This window comes from Haliaeetus albicilla, chromosome 21 (genome assembly GCF_947461875.1).
Source record: "Haliaeetus albicilla chromosome 21, bHalAlb1.1, whole genome shotgun sequence".
NCBI lineage: Eukaryota > Metazoa > Chordata > Aves > Accipitriformes > Accipitridae > Haliaeetus > Haliaeetus albicilla.
Genome location: NC_091503.1, coordinates 27717738 through 27739720, shown reverse-complemented (window position 1 = coordinate 27739720; position 21983 = coordinate 27717738). Strand labels below are relative to the sequence as shown.

The following is a 21983-nucleotide window of genomic DNA, read 5'->3' as shown; positions in this document are numbered from 1 at the left end:
TTTTATGATGCTTTTTTTTGCTACACAGAACAGGTGTGGGATTCATCTGTCCAATGTACTAGTTGTCCTGGACTCCCTTCCTAGTCAGTGGAAACTTAAGGAAGCTGTCTTAAAAGATGTCATATACGTCATACCCTACAATTATTCCAGTATCTCCACTGACTATAAAGGCAGCCTAATTTCTAAGCATGCAGAAGTTTGCTTTGAAATCTAACCTGACAAGAAATAGTGGGAATGCACCTTCAGATGATGTTATTAGCTTCTCAGGGCTCTCATTTCTGTCATGCTTGGCCTTTGAAGGAGGGTATGTGCTAGAAAATGCTAATGGTTTTCTTAATGAGACTGAAGAAAGAGGCAAAGCTGATGGCAAAGAAAAAATACCAGATCTTAGTCTGGTTTTGCCTTTGCCTTGACATATTGTGAAATAATCTGAATTGGATAGAGAAATAGCTGATTGTAATAGAGAAAAAGCAGATGAGGTGGCAGAGATTGTGCAACTGTGATTGTCAGCACTGAGAAGTATTTACTAGAAATCAAAAGATGGTCTGATCATTTGGGTCTGAATTTTGGAGTACTTCTTGCTTCCCTTCACATGTTCTAGTACAAGGATTAAGATTTTAGATGTAAAATTTAAAATACTGATGAGTATAGCAACACAAAAACATTTGATGTGTTTGAATGCTTGCCCTGGAAACATGCGGTCTCCTTTCATGAGAGGCCCAAGAAGATGAAGAGCTTTCACTAGTTGACCAACCTGACAAAAAGTTTTAAACTTGATCCATAAGTAAGAGCTTTTAAAGTTTGCATTTAACTTACATAGACACGAGCCTGATTTGTTTGACTGTAAGGGATAGATATGTAATGATTTGTGCTACTTGTAGTCAACTGATGTCACTTGACAGGTATGTGTGTGGTCTGGTGGAGAGTACACATCTGCAAAGGCAGGGTGTTCCCTAGTATGTTGTCTGGCCAGTTGTATTGTTACCTAGGAGATATTTTAATTGTGCAGCTGGCAGGAATTGTCGCACATTAACCCTGTTAATTTCAGAATCATACCTCATTTTCTTTTGCCTTTCCTCCATTTTCCAGGTCTTGTACTTAAAATACAAGGTGTCTTGTGGACATATGTTTCTGTAAAGTTAAAAACAATTTTCTAAAGAAAATGCTCTCAATTCAGATACCACTTTAAACTAGAGGGGAAAATTTATCTGAAAGTTATCATGGGTTGTTGTGGGTTAAGCCTGGTGGGCAGCTCAGCACGACGCAGCTGCTCGCTCACTTCTCCTTCCCTGCACCCCGGTGGGGCAGGGAAAGAGCAAAGGAAGAATAAAAGCAAGAAAACTTGGGGGTCAAGGTAAAAGAAATAAAAAAATTAAATTCTTTGAAAAGTGAAGGGTAAGTGGAAAAAGAGAGAAGAAAACAAAACAAAACAAGTGATGCAAAGGCAATCACTCATCACTTCCCCTGGGTAGACCAATGCCCAGCCAGTTCCCAAGCAAAAGGATGGCTAACCCCCCTAAAAACCTCTTTTCCCTTTTATTTCTGAGCATGATGTTATATGGTATGGAATATCTCTTTGGTTAGGTTGGGTCATCTATCCAGTTTTGTCCCCTGCCAGCCTATTGCACACCCACCAATCTATTCACTGGAGGGATGGAGTGAGAAACAGAGAAGGCCTTGATGCTGTGCAAACACTGGTCAGCAAAAGCTAGAGTATTAGTGTGTTATCAGTACTGTTTTGGTCAAAATTCTAAAACAGCACCATATGAGCTGCTATGAAGAAAATTAACTCTATCCTAGTCAGACCTAGTACAATCTCTACCCCTTATTCCAAACCATTTATGTCCTGCTCAAGAAATACACTATCCAATACATCCTCATTAACCACCAGACCCCTTCCTGTCCTTTGATTTATACACAGATTTCATTCCCTTAGTCTATGGGTCATTCCTGTGAAATGTCCCTAACATGTCCACTGAGTTAATTTAGTCCGTGAGTTCTCTCTGTTATGGTGGTCACTCTGAACCAGAGAGGCATGTTGTGTTGAGTTACTGGATGTCAAAATCAGCTCAGGTTAGGTCACTGCTGCACTTGTTCAGCTTTTGCAAAGCTCTTTCTCTGTTGCTTTAGGTGATTCCTGCTGTGGTTCCTCCTAAAATATACAACTCAAATCATGGGTTATTTTCCCCCAAGGTTAAATCTCCTTGAGGTACACATTGGATTTCCCCATCCCTCTGCATTACCTACCAAGTGTACTGGGTCCTGGAGCAAAAGCAATCCCATGAACAGGTTTGCCTTTTCCCAAGGGAGAAGCAAGCCACGCTGTCTTTCCCAGCCAGTTCCCCACATGCATTACAGGGACCTTATCTCCTTCTACAATGTGCAGAGGTTTTGTTCAGGCAGGCCCAGATCAGTTAGCTGATCCTCTGGTATTAACTAGCCAAGTGGCTTCTGCTAAATTTGCATCCTGCTCCCCATACGCCACAGCTCCCATCTCTTTCAGTTTAGTCTCTGACAGTCCGCTGTATCTTTCAGTCTTTCCGGTGGCTGGTGTATGATAGGGAATGTGGTACACCCAATCATCACCATGTTCCTTGGCCCAGATACTAATGAGGTTGTTTTGGAAATGAGTCCCCTTATCTGACTCAATTCTTTCTGGGGTGCTGTGTTGCCACATAACTTGCTTTTCAAGGCCCAGGATGGGGTTTTGGGCAGTGGTTTGAGTTATAGGGTATGTTTCCAACCATCCAGTTTTTACTTCTACTATGGTAAGCAGATGATGGTTGCCTTGGCAAGTTTGTGGCAGTGCAATATAATCAATCTGCGAGGTCTCCCCTTACTGATATTGTAGCTACCACCCTTTATACTAGAGAGGCTTTACTCGTGTGTCTCACTTGATTACAGTGCATGTCTCACATTCATGAATAACCTGTGCAATGGCTTCAGTGGTTAGGTCCACCCCTCAATCTCGAGCCCAAATGTATGTTGCATCTCTCCCTGGATGTCCTGATGTTACCTGGGACCACCGAGCTGTAAATAGTTCACTCATGTTCCCAGCATCAGAGCAGCCAGGTAGAAATTCACTCACCTGGCTGATGGGTGACATTTTTTGCCTGTCTCAGAGCTTGGTCATGGATAGGGACAAGATAGTTTGGGGCTCTTTTATGATTTCTATCTCTTTCCTCTCCTGTACTGCTGCAGAATAGGCTGCCTTTTCTGAGTCTTCCTCTCTCCCCCTCTCAGGATGAGCTTCTTCTCCTCTTACCAAGTTGACCTCTGCTTCCACTGTTTCTACCTGACTACAGGAGCAACTATAATAGTTGAGGGTTAGGTCTCTGGTTTAGTCTCAGTAGCTGTTTGTGTGGCCTCAGCGCAAGAGACCGTCTTCACCATCTTTGGTTGTGTGGCCTCAGAGCAGGAGACCTTGCCCCTTTGAGGGTGCTGGACAGCAGCTTGATAGACATGGGCCAGGCCCCAACACAGCTTTAGAAGTTGCTGTGTTACATAGAAAGTGTTGCCAAGCTTGTACCCAATAAGGAACAAGAGACTCTAAGGAGTAGTGGACAAGGTATTTGATGAGCGCTGGAAACACAGGCCTTAATTCTTGACAGAGTTGTTTGGAAGCTCTATCCAAACTGCAGATGTTAGAGTTTAGGATTAAGGGACTAGGCACGCTGATGTAACCATTTAGCATTTCATGGGTCTTGGAAAGCAAACTAGAAAGGGGAAGATAAACAGCTATATTAAAACACTGCTTTGGAAGCAAAACCTGTGTGGTTCTGTCAAGGTGCTGATATTTATTTTTATATTATTTGTATGTCAGCATTCCAGGTGTGCATGTGAGGGCCTGAAATATAGCATTATCTTGAGGATCTATTCAACTTTAGAAGAAAAAGAACCTTAAGTGGAGGCACCTCCTCAGCCTTTGAGGAGATGTCAATACTTAGGAGGCTGCTGAAACAGGCAGTAGCTTGAGTGCCTTTGTAAAGCAACTCTTGATTTACTCTCATTTCTCTGAAAAGAGAATTGCATCCCTTGCTTTTTGTTTAACAAAGAGTGTTGCTCCCGCTGTTGTCCCCGTAGCTGCTCTGATTGTTCCACTGCTCACAAGGCTTTTGGAAACAGTCTGGGAAATGTTCATGTGAGAGGTAGAGGTCAAGATTGGTGGCAGCCTGGGCTGCAGTGATCATGCCCTAGTGGAATTCATGATCTTGAGGAATAAGGGCCAGGTGAAGTGTAGAGTCAGGACCCTGAATTTTAGGAGAGCAAAGTTTCAGTTGTTTAAGGAATTAATGAATGGGTCCCCCTGGGAAACTACCCTCAGGGGTAAAGGAGCAGAAAAGAGCTGGCAGCTCTTTAAGGACATTTTTCTTGGAGCACAAGAACTCTCAATTCCTATGAGTAAGGAATCAGGCAAGGAAGGCAGGAGACCAGCGTGGCTGAGTAAGGACATCCTGGTCAAATGGAAGCATAAGAAGGAAATGCACAGGCGGTGCAACCAGGGACATGTATCCTGGGAAGAATATAGGGATGCTGCCCAGATGTGTAGGGATGCGATCAGGGAAGCTAAGGCACAGTTATTGCTGAATTTGGCAAGGGATGTGAAGAATAAGAAGGGCTTCTACAGGTATGTTGGTGAGAAAAGGAAGATTAAAGAAAATGTACCCACCTGATAAATAAGACAGGAAAACTGGTGACAAATGACATGGACCTGTTTTGTCATTTTAATTTTTAGGGGGATGTTAATTATCCCCATACAAACGGAAAGAAGGTCATATAGATATGTAAGCAAAAAACCTGTTTTCTAGCAGCAGTCCTTTCAGCTTTCTGAAAGAGGTTTGGTTTGCTGGCAGAAGAGCTTTTCTTTTAAGTCTTGCCAAGCAGAAATGTGATACCTGCTCCCCATGAAAAGTATTTGGTGGTTGGAGACTGTTAAATGTTAAGTGAGAGAACAGGCTTCTGCAGCAATTCTGTTCCCTGTAACTTGTTCTGTGTATTGGCTGTTGTAATTCCCCTTCATCAGAGATGTCTAACAAAATGGCAGCCTGTGATATAGCCTTGAATAAAATAACAATTCTATGTAGTGTCCTTGCCGCTAAACTGAAAATTTATTGCTTGCATGCACTGAAGATATTTTTTACTGATAAAATTTTCCCATTCTAGAGATGGCAAAATACAGCTAGAACATTATTTTTTTGAGAGAACTGTCCTTATGAAATATTTCTTCTCCTTAAAAACTATGTTATGTTACTCAGGTTTGGAAGTACTTAGTGCTTTTACAAAATCTAGCATTCAGACCCATTCTGCTTCAAAGTAATACTCTAATATGAATTAGGCTGATTTATGGGGGAAGTGTGGGTTTTGTTTGTTTTTCTTAAAGAAGAATAATTGCTGAACAGTATTGAATTGTTCAGTATAATGCTCTTGTGTCAAGATAACTGTCTTCACATAGGATGTTTAATGCAATTAAATTCTCTGAGCCACTGAGCTATCTTGTGCTTTTGAACAATTTCTCCTTTCAACATGCTGTTAAGTTGTATTTTTTGTTCTCTACTGACTGTTTGCAAGCAAATAGCTGTTTGTGCATGGGAAGTCCACAGCCACCTGTTACAGCATTTCAACTGGGAGGTAAAGAGCAATGCTGAGCAGGAAATAAGTGACGAGTGTAAGAGTTCATTTGAGTTTGGGGTGGTGGTATTTGACAATGCAGTGTCACCAGCTGATTTGTAAACTTGACACAACTGAGGTTTTCTACACACAGACAGTGCTTTGTGCAGTCAGAATACTCCAGGAAGGAAAACATCTATTTTGTAACAATATGAACTCAAAATTTAGCCTTCATGGACGTTGTTCAGGGTCCTTTAGTTTTATTATCTCTGACTCTGCTTACTTGAAGATATCAAGGAACATGTCAAGCCCCCTTTCCCTCAGTTGTTAGATTCATTTATATTCAGCTTTCTTTTTGTTGAAAGAAGATGGAGGGGCTATAGAAATCTTGGAACAGTGAAGCTCAGTAATCTTGTACAAACGTTGCTATGGCATTCCTTAGACTTTCAGTGATATTGCTTTGAATATAAATGGGATAGGATTTGATCAACAAGGGCACTTACCGTAGCACTTGCTATTCTTCATTTCCAAGTAGTGCTGAAAACACAAGTCACTTTTGCAGAAGCATGAAAATATATTTACTAAGATGTGATGTTCGCTGTTTGCTACAATTCTGCAAATGAGATCACCATTCTTCAAATGAGAGCAAACAGGTTTTCTTCTCATTCATACGAATTATCGCTTTTGGAGTTGAGTAGGGACCTGAGGTTTGAGTTTCTGAAGAAAAGTAGTCTTGTGGTGGATGTGTCCACATAAAGCTGCAGCGCTAGCTGCAGTGTAACGTCAGCTCAACTGCCTGCCTTTAAAACCAGGTAGATGGGAACAATATCAGTCCACTCCATGGGAGAATGGAGGTGAGCAAAGCTGTCTGCAAAAATGAGATACATGGGCTTGTTCTGAGGTGCGTGTAGGTAAGGCTAAACTGTTTCTAATATTCAGGCTGGCTAACTGAAAGTTACCGTTTTGTAACTGTATTGCACTGCATTGGTTTAGTGGCTCAAGTATAAAGTGATCTACAGATTGAAATCTTTTTATTTGTGATTCATTTATCATAGGAATGAAGGTTATGGACTAATGTTGTGTAATTGTAATTACAGGGAAAGTTGCTGTGTTAGAATCACCTAAGTTCTTTCCAGGGAATGATTAGTGAGAAACGATTTTGTTGCTGCTTGGCCAAATTAATACTGTTCAGTCCCTTGCCACTTTATAGTATCAAAGGTAAGAGTTCTTTGACAACATTATGTGGGCTGTTTACAGGGAGGCTTTTTTACTGCTGTTCCCACTAGAACACCACCTCATTTATCTGGGTCTGGAAGTGATGATTTCAATAGCAATGAAACATTACTGTTGAGGAATTCCATTCTAGGTCTGTGGTTTAACTGCAATTTTGTTTTTCCTGTTGCTGAATTTGAGGGTTAGGATTTTTCAGTGTGTTCAGTGATTTGGCTGGAGAAGGAATACTGTTCCTGCTGGAACACTACATTTTGTTAGACCTAAGTTTAGCAGAACATTGCTGCAGCTTAGCCGTAACCACTCCCACATTGGTTTGCCAGTAAAGCAGTTAAAATCTAGATGAGTATGGATATTAATTTATATTTTGAAATAGATTAATAATAGTATGATTAATATGTTTGGTTTAATAGTAGGATTAATTCTTAAAGGATTAGGGGCTAGTTCATTGCTGTAGAGTTTGATGAAAAGGAGCACATCTTTTTTTTGCAAATTGGCAGGAGTTTTGCTGGGGACCAAAATGTTGGGGAAGGTGTCTTTGTGGTTTTGTGTGCATTTGTTTTGCTGTTGAGACTTAGTTATTCAAGAGAGTTGACTCTAAGCAGAGACCCAGGCAAACTGCAAACTCTGCTCATGCAGACTTCTGTCTTTTAAGCTGCTCCCATGCATCGTTTTACTTACTTTAAAGCTAGCAGCACAGTATATCTTTCCAAAAGCAAAGCTTTCCTCTGCATTGTGGGGGGGGAGCCAATAGCACTAGGAGAGAGTAGAAAACAGTATCAGTTGGTAACACCCACTACTGCAGTCCTTCATATAAGCTTAGGACAAACAGGCTTACGAAACAGATCTTGTGAGAAGTCTGACATATTTTGAAAATACAGAAGAACCTAGCTACCCATGAGCAAGTACAAAACCTGCTTTTTGTCTGTCAAGGACCATGTTCCCTTTTTTGCAGCACCTGGAGAAGTGATGAGTGGTCACAGATGAGTTGATGGTGACAAGATTCCATAGGTGACAGCAAGCCTGGTGTGCAACCATTGCTGGGAGCAAAATTTTGCCTCTCACTAGGGAGGAAAATATTATCAGGTGTCTATGTTTTTTTCTGTATTTAAGACTGGAATCAGTGCCCTGAGTTTATTCTGAAAGATCAGCTTCTTTAGAGCACATAGATGCTATTTGTCTCTTAAGAACATTCCTGGTTCCATCTATATAAGGAACACTGAGATTTCTTTTTGTGTGGCTGAGCTGAACTCAGATGTCTCGTCTATTGTTAAATGGAATTATTTATTTCCTGACTTATTCTTTTCTGCTATGAAATGTATGTTTTCCCAGACATCAGATATCTTTGATGAGGTCATCATTTTAATGAGAAACTGTGGAAGGGAGAAACAGTAGGTGTGAAAATTAAGTTTAAAGTAGTCACAAAAGTGTTGAGAATTCTTAAATCTGTTTTACAGACTTACTTGCAGCATGTCTCAAAAGTATGATTTCAGTTTGTCAGGATATGCAAGTTTATGTAACATAAATTTCTTTTAGTGAGCTTTGCAGGAACTGTGCAGAACTTAAAATTGGCAAGCCATTTGTTGAATGTAGACAGGGATTTTATCTTTGGGTGAAAAATACAAACTTGATGTATTTGTAAGGGAATGAAGCAAGATGTAATGAGTCCCACCTCCATTTTGTGTCTGATTTCTGGTATTGTGGTGTGGTTCACTTGCTGTGCAATGCTCCAGAAGCTTTCTCTTCTGATAACCCGTTATCAGGGCTCTGTTGAAGCATGTCAGGGGTCTCATCTGGCCTGTGTGCTGAGGTTTTCTTTTTGTGGAAATGAAGGGAGAGAGGAGGTGGGTAACTGTGCAGCATTGGTTTGTAACTGAGTTCCCCTTAACCTGGAAACTGTGTTGCAGACTTCAGTAACATAAATGAAACTGGAATTTTTATCAAAGCTTGCATGAACTTTGTGGGAGCAGAGCCTCTTGGATGTGCTCGGGACTGAGGTACAGGGTGTCTTTTATACTTTAAATTAAAGATGGTAGTTCATATATTCCTTATTTGCAAATGACCAGCTCAGGTCTGCCACTTGTGTATCTCCTTCAGGCTGTTGCAATTTTATGTATATTCTGAGATAATTGCTCAGCTGTAACTGCGCTTTGTTTTCTGTCCCTGAGTTCAGCATGGAGAGCATTTTCCTTTCCTGACTGTATGTCAGGAAAGAGCAGAAGGAAGTTCAGGGCTTCCTTCTGTTCCCCTCTGTCAGGTTCTGGCGGACCTGGTGCTCTGTTGTCCAAGTAATCCCCAAAGACAGCTTTTCTGGAGCTCCACTTTCTCTGGAAAAACAGTCCACTTTCTGGCCTGATTTCCTAAAGAATTAAGTCATATGTAGTCATGCCGTGTGCGTGTGTGTGTGTAGCTCCAACAGTGGAGATTTCACAAGGAGAGAGTTGTTTTCAGTAGCCCAATTGCAGGATAAGAATCAGAGTCCTCATAAGCAGTGTAGATTGTATCTAGAGCCTGGTCCTGGGCCCAGAAGACCCAAGCTCTATTGCCAGTTCTGCCATGAACTACTCTGCTGCGGGCAAATTGTGGTTCTGTCTTATGGTTCTATTTTCTCATCTAGAAAACAATCAGGACATTTGTTTTCTTTGCAATTTAATGAATGAAATGTATTAGATGACACATAGGTGTTATTAGCAATATTTTTTTTGCCTATATCCATTAGTAAAAAATGCAAACTACTAGAATGTTTGTGTAGAGAAGTCAATGTCTGAAATAGCAGTCTGGCATGCTTTTTTTGTGTTACCATCCTTTATTTAGAAATTAGTTGTTTTATTTTAGCTAGCATTTCATAGCTGCTCTCTGACTTTGAAAGCAAAACTATACAGTTATCCATGCTGGTTTTATTTGTTTATTCCTTTTTCAATGGTATCTGGTTTCTCACTGTCACTGCAGGGATACTTGCATGCATGAGTTTTTGAGTACAGATGTTGTGAAGTGATTCAGAAAATACGCCACATTTGTCTCGCTCTTTTATAGCAGAAATTGTAAAGGGAAGGCTTTCATTGCTTTGTTTAACATGCTACCTACAGTTTGAGCAACACACCAAACAGGATTGAGAATGAAAAACAGATACAGCTATTGTAGGCTTTATTTTAACACTTACAAGGCAATCAATCAAATAATACAGGGATTGTTGTATACTCGGGAAGTTTTTGGACACCTAAACTGGGTGCCAACTATTTGTATATGACACATATGGTCCCTATTAAGGTAGTCATTAGAGACCGTATTGTATTTTATTACACAGTATTTTCATGAGGTTGGACAATGCTACTTTAGCCTCATTTTACAGAGGGACAAAAAAGGAACAGAGATGTCTAACTGATGAGCACATGCAGATTGGGCTGGCAACACCTCTTCTTCATAAGCATCTGCAGGGCAAACCACCACAGTTCCTTGTGGTGCTCCAGCATTGTGCTGTACAGCATGATGGTTCAGGAACCAACTCATGAAGAGTGTGTATCATGGTGCTGGAGGAGAAGGAATACAGCAGAGTGTAGAAACCTTGTCATCTGTGCCAAGGTGAACTGCCCTTGCTTTTTGGTCATATGACCTGAATTTCCAAATACTTTGGGGATGATTGTAGCTGAAATTCAACTACAGAGACTTTCCCAGTCACCAAAAGACAGGGAAAGAAAAAGGATTTACATATACCTCCCAGGGAATTCATGTGTGTGCAGTCATCTATTTTCTACTGACTGCAAAATAACACACATGATTTCAAGGGCTTTTAGTGACTGTCTTTAGGGATTTCACTAGCTGTAAAAATCTGTCTCTAAACAATTGCTGTAGATCTCATAAGGGCTTATGTCCCTCCAGGCCCACACTACACACTTGAGCTCTGCTCATAAAATAAAATTAAGCACAAAATATTAAACAAACAAATATGTCCCAAACAACCCTTCACACAAGACAAAAGAAAGGAAAAGTGGGGAAAATACATTGGAATTGCTGTTATCATCATTAGCTGTAATATCATATTTTCTAAAATGAAAGGTACAATATAGTAAAAAGGTACATTTTCAATTAATCTTCTTTCTCCTCCACACCAAAGCCTGTTTAAAACTTACTCTGCTTTCTTTCAGCTTTCGGTGAATAACAAATAGCCCTTCTTTACCCCTTGCCATTCTCTCTGTTTTCCATCAAATGTCAGTGTTACTACAATAGCTGCTGGTGTTGGACCAGGGCAGAGAGCAGGCATTAGATTTCCTAAATTAGTACCAAATCCTCCGTCCTGTTTGCACTGTTACATGTTAAGCTCACTCTGAATTGAGATGGCAGGGTTGCTGCTGCAAACCTGGGGACATCTGTTTACCAAGGAACTTGTTAACAAGCAACTTTGCTATGTCTCAGGAGCTTACACAGAAATGAGCTGCGGTTGCAACTGTGGTCTCTATCAGCTGCTCTGTCATCAAAGTTGTAATTCAAGTCAACTTTAGAAACTGAGCAGTGATGATTTAAAAGCAGTGAGTCACAGATGACCCTATTCTTACGATAAAGAAAAGTACAACTTTTAGCCAGAAATGCAAAGTGTCTGATGTGTGTGTTTAACATAGCAGCTTAATATTTGTTATGTCAAACTGGTGAAGGGATTTGCCTCAACTTGGCAACTTCCAGGAGAATTCATGTTCACCACTGAAATAGCACATATTTCTCCATTGCTACTCTGAAAGCTAGCTCAAGAAGTATTTCTTTGGAGAAGTTTGGCCTTCTTCATTTTAGTCTTTGTCCCTGATGAGTTCATGATTAAGTAATGCATTCTGACATAATTTGTTGCTCATGCAATAGCATAGTAAATGATGGTTGAGACAAACTGTATCAAAGCCACAGCTCTTGAGCCAGATCACTGCATAGAGCAGAGTAACACTGCAATGTTGTAATCATCTCTAAGGAGCAAAACAAACTCTTATCTGGATGATACAGTACATGAATGAATCTTTGCAAGCCAGACATTTGCAGAGTGTTTCAGTGTTTGGATTGCAGGATGCCAGGTCCATGTGCTGCTCTTGCACCCTGCATTTTCCTGTGCCCTCTGCAGTGCATTCCCTCTATCTATGTTTCTTTCTCAGCTGGAGAGGTGGGAATTTGTGAAGTGGCTGACAGCATCTGAGACCCAGTGCAGACTCTTCAGTATATTAAGTTAATCTTTTTCCTCACATCGTCACTGATGGTGATGACTACTTAGGAGGTGCAGTGTATATAAGAAGTTGGATGCATATGCTTAAGTTTTTGTGGGACTAGGATTTGCCTTTGCTTACTCTTGATTTTTGTCTAATTCAAGGGAGCTATGGGACTGGCTGCTGTAGTCATGGCATAGTGATAGCTTCAGAGAATACTTCCCCTCTGAACTCATGTTCCCAATAATGGGCTGAGTTTACAACTAAATAATCATTAAAATAACCTCAGGAGTGGTAGAAGGCAAAGCCCACTTGCTAGTAAAAGCTTTTGGCTTGGTAAAATTCCAGTGCTACTAAATTTTTTATCTTTATAACATAGTACCTGGTGTCATGCTACATTTCCCTCCTTGTTCTATATTTGCTTAATGTAGTAGTTTTTGTTGCTTATTGGAGATGGATATTAGGTATATAAACTACGGCATACATCTACAGTTGCTCTTTATATTTACATTTTCTTGCTGTATCGTTAGGAAATTAACAACAATTTAGTAATAATTGTGCATTTTAGGGTTTTCAGTTAGGTTTCTTCAACCATTTTTCATTTTCCAGACAGCTGTTGATGTGAAGCCAAGGGTGGAGATCTGTAATTATTTCAAAGGACACCAGAATGTATTCATTATTTTCAACCCAAGTGAGTAAATCTGTCACAATGCCCATTATTCAGTGGCATGAGAGTAAACTATACTTTATAATGTCGTCATTAAAGCAGCAAGGGTTTTTTTGACTTTTCCCCACACACACATTCATTTCTTCCCTTATGTTTTGTAATGCATTATTTTCTTCTGGCTGAATCTATATTGGAGATGCACAACAGCAGATCTGATCTAATTAGGGAGGTAGAAGTGTGTCTGTGAGAATACTCCTCTTGGCAGAAGATACGTGATTAAAGGAATGGTGAAGATACCGCCACAAATCTGTTTGAGAGATGTTGAATGAAAAAGCTCAGAAATATTCCACCGTATTTGTAGGATCATAGCTGATTATAAAACTAAAGCTTTCCTTTTAATGTGATGGTGAAACCTCAGGAGATAATCATCTTAAGGTTTGGATCCTTATTTGAAGTTCATCGAGACTGTTACACCCTTAAATTCTATAAAATCCGGCTGCATATTGTACAAGAATAGGCTTTTTTTTTGAGGTTGGTACTTCCTGCCTCCACTTCATCTGGAAATGCTGTAAGAAAAGCCTTTCTCTTCGTATGATATTTATATTTATTATTATTTCAGTGTTTCTCATTCCAGACTGGGTGGAGGTTACAAGGATGATCATTCTTTGAACTCTAATTTAATATACGACTATGTATAAAGAAATTCCTTGGTTGAACCATCTGGGGGAAAAAAAAGAGTTTTAAAACATCTTTATTAAAATACACCACATAACTTGTAGTATCCTGGAACAGTGCCTCTAGATTCCTGTCTAGGATTGTAGAGTAGCAGAAGGAATGAGTGTCCCTGGAGTATCTATTACCTGATTTACATCAAGACTCGTTTATGCTAGAGAGAATTTTCCCCGTATTTTCTGAATACTTAGTGGACTCAAAATAACAAAAATGAACTCAAAATAAAAAAAAAAATTAACTCATAATATACGTACCCTGCTGTACCCTTCCATAATTATATCACTAATCATGAAGCTGATTTATGTAAAATGGAACAGTGAAAGTGCAGGGATTATTTTGGTTTTTAATTCCTGACCCCTCTCATTAAGCAATAGCAAAACATCCATGACTGCATGTGTGCAGAGTGTCTCTGGGGTGGTCTATCCATGAGTGCTGAAGAGGTGGCAAAATTCTCTTACTGGAACTGCTGGTGGGTCTACTGGCTGCAGCCAGACAAATGCCTTCAAAAATTTGTCTTCAGTAACATGACATATGGTACATATGGTACTCTGCTTTTTGAGAATTGTTTGGGATTTTTTGAAAGAATTTTTCTTTGGAAAGTGCTCATTTGTTGAAACTCTTAATGAAACAATCTATTTGTTTTCTTGGTCTCATGAAAATTTAGAGGGAGTTGTATTTTTTTTGTTTGTGAACCAATCATCTCTGCAGTTTTTCTGTGTGGGGATGTTGAGGAAGAAAGAGCAAGAATTTACCACATTCCTCCTTGGGGATGTGGGAAATTATGGATGAGATTCAAGCCCCCACTTAGACTGAGCAGTGCCCTGAGTGGTAGGCAACTGGGTGCCCTGAGGTGGGTGAGATGTAATACATCTAGCTGTCTATTTAAATAGTTTGAGTGGACACTCCATGAAACACTGTCCCATTAAGGCAAATGTGTACACTAGCATTCCTGATAATAACTGCCCATTGTCCAGGTTCTTGGTTGTAGGTAATATATATAAATACATTTTCTCATGGTAAAATAACTCACAAAATAAAATTTTCCACAGTTTTTACAAAACTAACTACACAATTGTTATTATCTGTTTTAGTGGAAACACTAAGTACAGGAGAAAAAGTGTTTGTGCTCTGAAAATGAAGTATTGTTCTAGAATATTGAAAATCATCTTTCATGACAAATGTGTTACAGCTCAGAGATTACTCCAAAACGGAATTAAATATTTTTCATGTTCTCTGAAAGTGAATATTTTCAATAATACACAGTATGACCAAGTAGTTTGTTCCTCAGTAAAACTTAGAATGATTCTCCTGAGGATATCAGGGGAAAGCATATATTTATATGAATTTTGGTGCTCAGACTATGCTTAGTTTTTGGGTTTTGGTACTGGCCTATAGAACTGAGTTGGAACTCACAGATACATTAATTTTTCAGTCCACCGATCACAAAGCTTGTGACCTAACTGCCTGTGAATATACCTTTTCTGAGTATTTACTAACTAGGGTCCTTGTAGCTAGCCTGGAAAAGATGAAAATGTGACTCAGCACAGAGAATAATAATCTTCCCACACCTCTTTATAATCCAAGAGGTGAAGGAGCTTGTGCTACTGTACTGGTCTCCAATTACTTGTTCTGGGAATAAGTAGAAAATGTAATTTCTCATTCTTTCCTTTCACAAAGTGTGTAATTTTTATGCATTTGTGTTGAATTACCTCCAGTTAGAGGCCAGGGAGTCTTTGGGATAGTCATTTTATTGGACAGAATGAAAAGGTTTCCTACTCTAGCATTTACCGTTTGAATAAAGAGAATTACATAAGGCATAAGAGAATTAAGCATAGGAGAATCAAATTGGAATTAAATATCTATTAACCCCTACCCCCCTCTTAAAAAAACCCAACAACTTGCAAAGCAATTGATCAACCACAGAACGCCCGTGCTGTAGTAATGAGGATTCAGTTATTCCCTTCTGAGACATCTGTTACACAGTACCATGCAGAGGATTTTTTTTTAACGTGAACTTTCTGTTGCAGTGCATAAACTCTAAATTACTAAATTACATAAATATTTAAGTGACTTGAGCTTTACTGGCAGAGATGTAATTCTCAAATAATTAAGACTTTTTCTTATCTACATTCTCACAATTGTGTGAAAAAAACGTTATAGTGCAAGTAGCTTTTTTGAGAGAGAGAGGGTATTAAGGGAAAATTGCAAGGAACTCAAACTATTAAGATAACATTTTTATTCTATTTTGGCTCTTAGGGATTCAGTCTTTCAAATACAATATAACTCCCTAATTATTTTTATCTGGCCTTTTGGCAACATTTAACCAAATTTTTCTAGCTATGTTGTACTTGAAATGCAAAATCAGTGGGAAATGTTTTTGTTTACACCATCTAACATTTATGAAAAAAATCTACAGAATTCTTGGAAGAACACTGAACTTTCTATAGGATTTTACACCCAGGAAAAATAAAATTTAAAAAGTAAAAAGAAAGGTTTTATATCATTAAGTCTTTCAGTTTAGGGTACTTTTATCTGAAGTCTGCTCAGGTCACCAGGATTTATTTTTAGTTTTGTTATTCTGCATGAACAGATGGGCAAATTGAGGTGGCTGTGGCAGCGGGGAGCTGAAGCAGCCGTTGGTGGGACAAGCTTGCTCACCGGAGCGTGGCCCAGAGCAGGGCTGGAGCAGAGCCTGACGCTCACTGGAGCCCTGCCTGGAGTCGGTGCGAGACGGAGCACTGACCTGTCTGGGCAAGTGCATGCTATCTCTGCGCGTCTGCATTGTAGTCTGTTGAACCCTGTAGGCATGCCTTTAGATGTATTATTCTTCAGGTCTTCTGGGACTGTCTCTCCCATATTCAGCTAGACATCTTCAGCTTCTAATTTAGTTCAAGGACATAAAGAATGGATGCTACCAGGTCACATGGAAGAATGACACTATTAAAATAACAAAGAGCTAATATTTGTATTTTATTTTTAGCTTATTTCCTGTTGTTTTTCTGCAGCTGCTGACATTGTCACAAAAGCTTCCTTTCTATTTGGTTTGCTTAAAATATACATACGTTGTGCATTTATGCATCTGCATGCCAGAGCATCTGGGTGTGGGCTTGTCAGATTGTCCACTGTATTTGCTTATGAATAAAGTGGCATCAGCTCAAACACCCTGAGAATGAGAACTGTGAGGAGGTTGCAGAAGAACCTTTCTGTGAGGCTTTTTCTTTTTCTGTGAACGCAGCCCTGAGAACGTAGATGCTCTGCAGCTTGTATTCTCAACCTATGTGCTTGTAGCACGGGCAGGCAGACATTCCCCCTGACAGACACGCAATAGACAGTGGACTTCAGTCTTGACCCAAATAATGAATTTCTCCCCTCCGGTATTTCACAGCAAATGATTGAGCCAGCATTAGTCCCCTGTGGTACTTAATGTCAGAATGAGTCATTCATCAGGAGTTACCATATTTATACGTACTAAAAGGGAGGTTAGGGCCTTCAGATAATAGTGCAGGATGCCATCCCTTGAGGTGTCATGTGGTTTCTTGCTCTCTCCTTTCTATTTTTAATTTCCCTTTGAAGTCAGTTTATTGAGTCATGTGGGACTGAAAGAAAAATTTTAAAATGCAACAGACAATAATTCAGTTTCCTTATTTCTTGCCCTATTCATATACTGACCAGACACTCTTCGTTGTCTTAATTTCCGTCCTCCTCCCCCATACTCCATTTGCTTCCTGAATTTCTTTGGCTTGTGATAATACCACAAAACCCATCCAATTACTCATTTAGGCTTATTGTTTCCTTTTTTTTCCTGAGGGATAGCCAAGTCTCATAAATATAAGTTATCCCTGGACAGGTAAATTTCAGCACATGCTGTGTTGAAATCAAGTGTTAGGCATTACAAGGGGTTCCCAATCTTTCATGAGCATTGTGAACATATGTAATCAGAAATGATTTATTTTTTTTTCCTGCTGGGCATTTGCTGGAGTTGGGGAATAAAGGTTATCAAAAGCTAATTTTCTGTGTGTTTATTTTCCCATCATCTTCTTACTGCCTGAGGGTACAACAGAACTGAAATTGTTACACAGTAATGGATGTTGTGGCTCGGTCCCAGTGTCACATCTTCATTTTTGCCATAACATCAGGTCCGATGACAGATGAGGCACGAATTATCCATATTTTGCTCAAAATGTTCTGTTCTTGGCACATCTGTGTGTATGTTTTTTTAAAGATACTGTAGATGTCTCTAGTGAGTGAGTTCTAATTCTGCTTAAGTGGCATTAGGAGGTCCTGGCTGTGGTAACAGCACCCAAAAGACAGGTTTTTGACCACTGTCCATCTGGGATCCCAGGATTACACATGCAATCTCTCAGTTGTATGAGTATGCATGAGTCGGTTCTTCTGGCTCACTATGTAGTATTTGGTACCCACAGCTTCCATGAAAGGTCCTTCAGCAGACTATCTACATGATAGACCCACTCCTATAGATTCTATATGGCTCCCTATGTAGCTTTCTCTTAAGTGTAATATGCATATGTGTTCTATTTAAACTTCTCTTCATTTTCTTATTCTCCTAGGTATTATGACAACTTTACCCAGTGCACAGAACGTGAGGCCAACAACGCGAGTTGCTTTTGGCCAAACCCCCTCGCAGAGGGCTTTATCACTGGAATTCATAAACAATTCTTTTCAAACTGTACTTCAGAAAAGGTTCACTGGGAAGATCCACCAGATGAAATTCTCATAACTCTGATCTTGATCCCTGTCATGTTGACGTGTGCCATGATAACACTGGTAGTATGGTGCAGCAAGAGAAGTGATATCCTGGTGTAAGTTGTTCCTCTGGGCTTTCTTTTTCTCCATTTCCTTCTTCCAAAAACACTGAGAAAGGAGGATGATGAGAGAAACTCAACATGAAGTTTTCAGATCTACTGAAATGGAACCTGTGAGATACTGAGACAGAGACAATGCTCCGGTGAACAAAGAGCTGCCTGCTGCTGCTGCCAAAAGTCACTCCTCCTGAGCTTCGCCATTGGTGTTGCTGGTGCAAAGCTCTCTACTTGCATCAGGCCTCATTATCATGGAATTCACAGGCAGCTCCCAGAAACAGGAAAGTCCCCAGGCAAACGGACCCCTTAGCTGCAAAAAGGGTAAAGTTACTTTCCCATGGGTAAAGCTGGTTGGTGAGCTAAGTTTTGCAAAACTGTATGTAAGTGTATGGACACATGGTGTAACCTTGACTGCAGGGGAGATGATATCTCTTGAGTTTTTGTGCAGGACACTTGAGGTTTTCATCTGTGAACCCTGTGACTTGGATAGAAGATCACTGGCAAAGGAACTGAACGTGGATGTAACCAAGTGGCAGCTTTTCCTTGGAAGCTAATCAAAAACATCATTAGCAAGAACTGGAAGTATTGTCCTGGCAAAGGAAAATTTAAGTGTCCAGTGACTATCCCCACGGGAAACTTATCATGCCACATTATAAAATAGTTTATAAAATGCCTTTAAGCATGGCTACTTGGAATTGTATGGCTTACAAACAAACTCTGGGAAGATATGCAAGTCTTATTTTACAGAGCTGGAAAATGTGGGAGGAAATTGGTCGATTATAAATATACTAAGAAGTAATGAAGAAACTTTCATATGCCAGACTCTTTATTTTTCCTCTTTTATAATTATTATTCTTGACAACTTTTGTTCACCGTATACTCCCTGCTCTCACTTCAGTTCGTGTAAGTGATATCCTACAAATAAATATAAAGGTGTCATGTTGCTTGAGGTGCCTTTCAGAGTATAATTTTGTACATAAATAATTCTTCATCCCGTGAAGAGTGTGGGAAGTAAAGTATGAGCATCAAAGCTTGGAACAGACTAGGAGGAAAGAGAAAAAATTCTGGTCAGAAATCTTATTCTATAAAGCTATTCCTATGTAACAGTTTAAATAAAGATCATATGCCCAAAATAAAACAATAAATTTGTGCTGTGAACCTTTCTTTTCTGTCATTTCACAAAATGCCTTTCAGTTGAATGCTCTATTATAATTGAGCAATATCTGACTCTTTGTTTTTCCATACCTTACGCACAGAAATAAAATACAGGTTGAATGGCCAAGTAATGGTGTTTCATATCTCTGCTAGTTAAATTTTCTCTAAGATTCTGGCCCAGTGTTTGAGACTTAGGTCTGTGTGTATGAGAAGCGTTTCCAGGCTTGAATCAAATTAGAAGTGTCCCCTTTACTAGAATTGTTTATATGTAGATAAATACAGAACACCTGTAGCTGTACTGGTTTGTTTTCACATCCTTTCACAAAGGTTGAAGGCACCGGCTTGTTTTTTCATTACCCTAATGTTTGAATGATTCTTTTTCTAAGGTGTTTCCTGTGTGTTTTTCTAAAGATGCTTATTCATTCTCTAGATGATAGCAGAAAATTGCTCTTTGTAAAGGAATGATGACATCTGTACTGAGGATTTTGGTTTAGTTTTCTATTTGACTGTTATTTTCTGCCTTAAAATGTTTTGTTTCACCAAAACTAGTGGTGAATTAAAAAAACCAACCCATTCATTCTATCCAAAAGATTATTTTGTTATGCATTTTGTGTGGCCAAAACCAAATAATTTTTTCTGCATGGAGTTTCATTTTAATCCTCATTTTACATTAAATTTCAGCAAGCTTCAAAGCAAGTTTCAAAACTTTAGTTTGGAAACCACATAGCAAAAATTTTTACTTTTTCAAAAACATGTTCATTTCAGTATAATTGCCATATTTGGTGCAAATTCTTGACCAGTTCTGGCTCCTTTGAAACTGTGTTCACCTGATCACCAGGTCATCTGAGAGATATCAGCCAGCTTAATGTAATATAAAACAGATTGGCCTGGGTACTAAATGGAGAAGAAACTGTCACCTTGATGACATCATACTACTAGATGTGTATTGTGGTCTTTAAACAGATGTCATGTTTAAGCAGTTTCTGTTTAATTTTAAAAGTTCACACTAGATTTTATTTTCAAGGGGTCTAAGAAATGTAAGATTCAAAGAATAAAAGATAGTGGATCTTCCTTCATGTGCTGTGGGGGAGGGGGAAGGGTTCTGTCATTGCTGGGTGCTTTGGATGTGAAAATTCAATCTTTTTTTGTGTGTCTTCCCCATCCAAAGTGTAATCTTCTTATTATATACTTGATAGAAGGGCAGAGAAGTTGAAGCAGTGCATGGGAAATGACACTACTAATTAAATGCAGCCTCAGTAGTTAAATCTGGAGAAACATTTATAGTATTTTAAGGAAAAAAGCAACCACAGTGTCCAGTTCTTAACAGCTGTGTACATTAATAGGGAACCAGAATGGTAACTGTTGGATCTTTTGACATAACTTTTACTATGTGTTAGTGAGAGTTAGTGGTTATTTTCTACTGCATAGAGCTTGCTACCTTTTCCCCAAAGCCTGTTCCCATTGCCAAGAAAATCACATCTGGGACCAAGAATCTGGCTCATTTTGTAACTGCGAATTAATTCTATGTTACAACAGAGTCTGAGAGGAAAATAGGCAGAGATTCAAACAGAAAGAAAATAACTGATTCAAAATCTTTCCCAGAATTGGAACAGTGGTTGATCCCAAGCAATGAGTAGACTAGAAGAGAAGTGACAGGCTTGCTACTCAGCTAGCTGACATTGCTTAATTGCTGGGAGTTGTGGGATTCTTTGCATTCAGGAAAAAATGGGAAAGTGTGTATTTCCATGGGGTATAAGAGCTTCAGCAAAGAGTTGACAGAAGACAATGACTAGCAGGAGCAAGACAAGAGCTGAGAGGGCTGCCACCTCTTTCAAGAAAGATAGCAAGGGGAAAGGACAAAGGAGGAAAAGAGCTACTGAAGTGCAGGAAAAAGATGGTGAAGAACACTAAACAATTCAGGACTTCTTTCCATGAGGACGACCTCACCATAAGCAGGGTAGTAGCAACTATCCCTTGGTGCATTGGTAAGGAATAGCGAGGGAATCCTGCACGCTCTCTACATCTGCAAACTTCATGCAGAGGGAGCCAAAAGCCTTTCCTTCACCTCTGGCACCCCCGCAACCAAGTGAATGTATATGGTATAAATGCCCTTATTCACATAGTCTGGACATCCACATGAATCCACAGGGACACCCAGCAGCTGGGCCCAGTGTGTGGCCACCAAGGGCAGGGAGAGACCCCCGGGCATCCTGGGCACAGGGACCGCCTCGAGGCCGGCGCCCCAAAGGCCTTCCTCCGAAGGATGCTGGGCCGAGGGGTGAGGGGCAGCGCTGCGCACGGGGGGGCCCCCTCACACCCCCCGTGTCGCAGTGCCACCACCCGCCAACGCAGCAGTCACAATGCCCCGGGGCACTATAAAAGGGGCAGCCTCCCCTGTCCCACCCCCAGTCTGCCTGGCAGGCGCCCCAGACACATCCGAGACGAAGTCCGCCAGGAGCCGCTGGAATTAGTTGGAGGGGGCCGAGGGAGGACGACCGGAGGCTGCACCAGGCTGCTGGAGACCAGAAGAACCACCAAGCCCTGGAGGTGCCTGAGGCCCTCAGGCCTTTTTGGATGGAGAGCTGTGGCAAGACCAAG

At 40.1% G+C, this 21983-nt stretch overlaps 1 protein-coding gene across 1 annotated transcript in view; it reads left to right on the top strand.

Moving 5' to 3' along the window:
* RAMP3 (receptor activity modifying protein 3) overlaps positions 1-19516 on the top strand; it is a 55710-nt gene extending 36194 nt beyond the window's left edge. Inside the window, exon 4 of the mRNA XM_069809309.1 lies at positions 17979-19516. Coding sequence (XP_069665410.1) covers positions 17979-18234 — 256 coding nt within the window. The 3' untranslated portion in view covers positions 18235-19516. The remainder of the gene's footprint in view (positions 1-17978) is intronic.
* The last annotated feature ends 2467 nt before the right edge of the window (positions 19517-21983 follow it).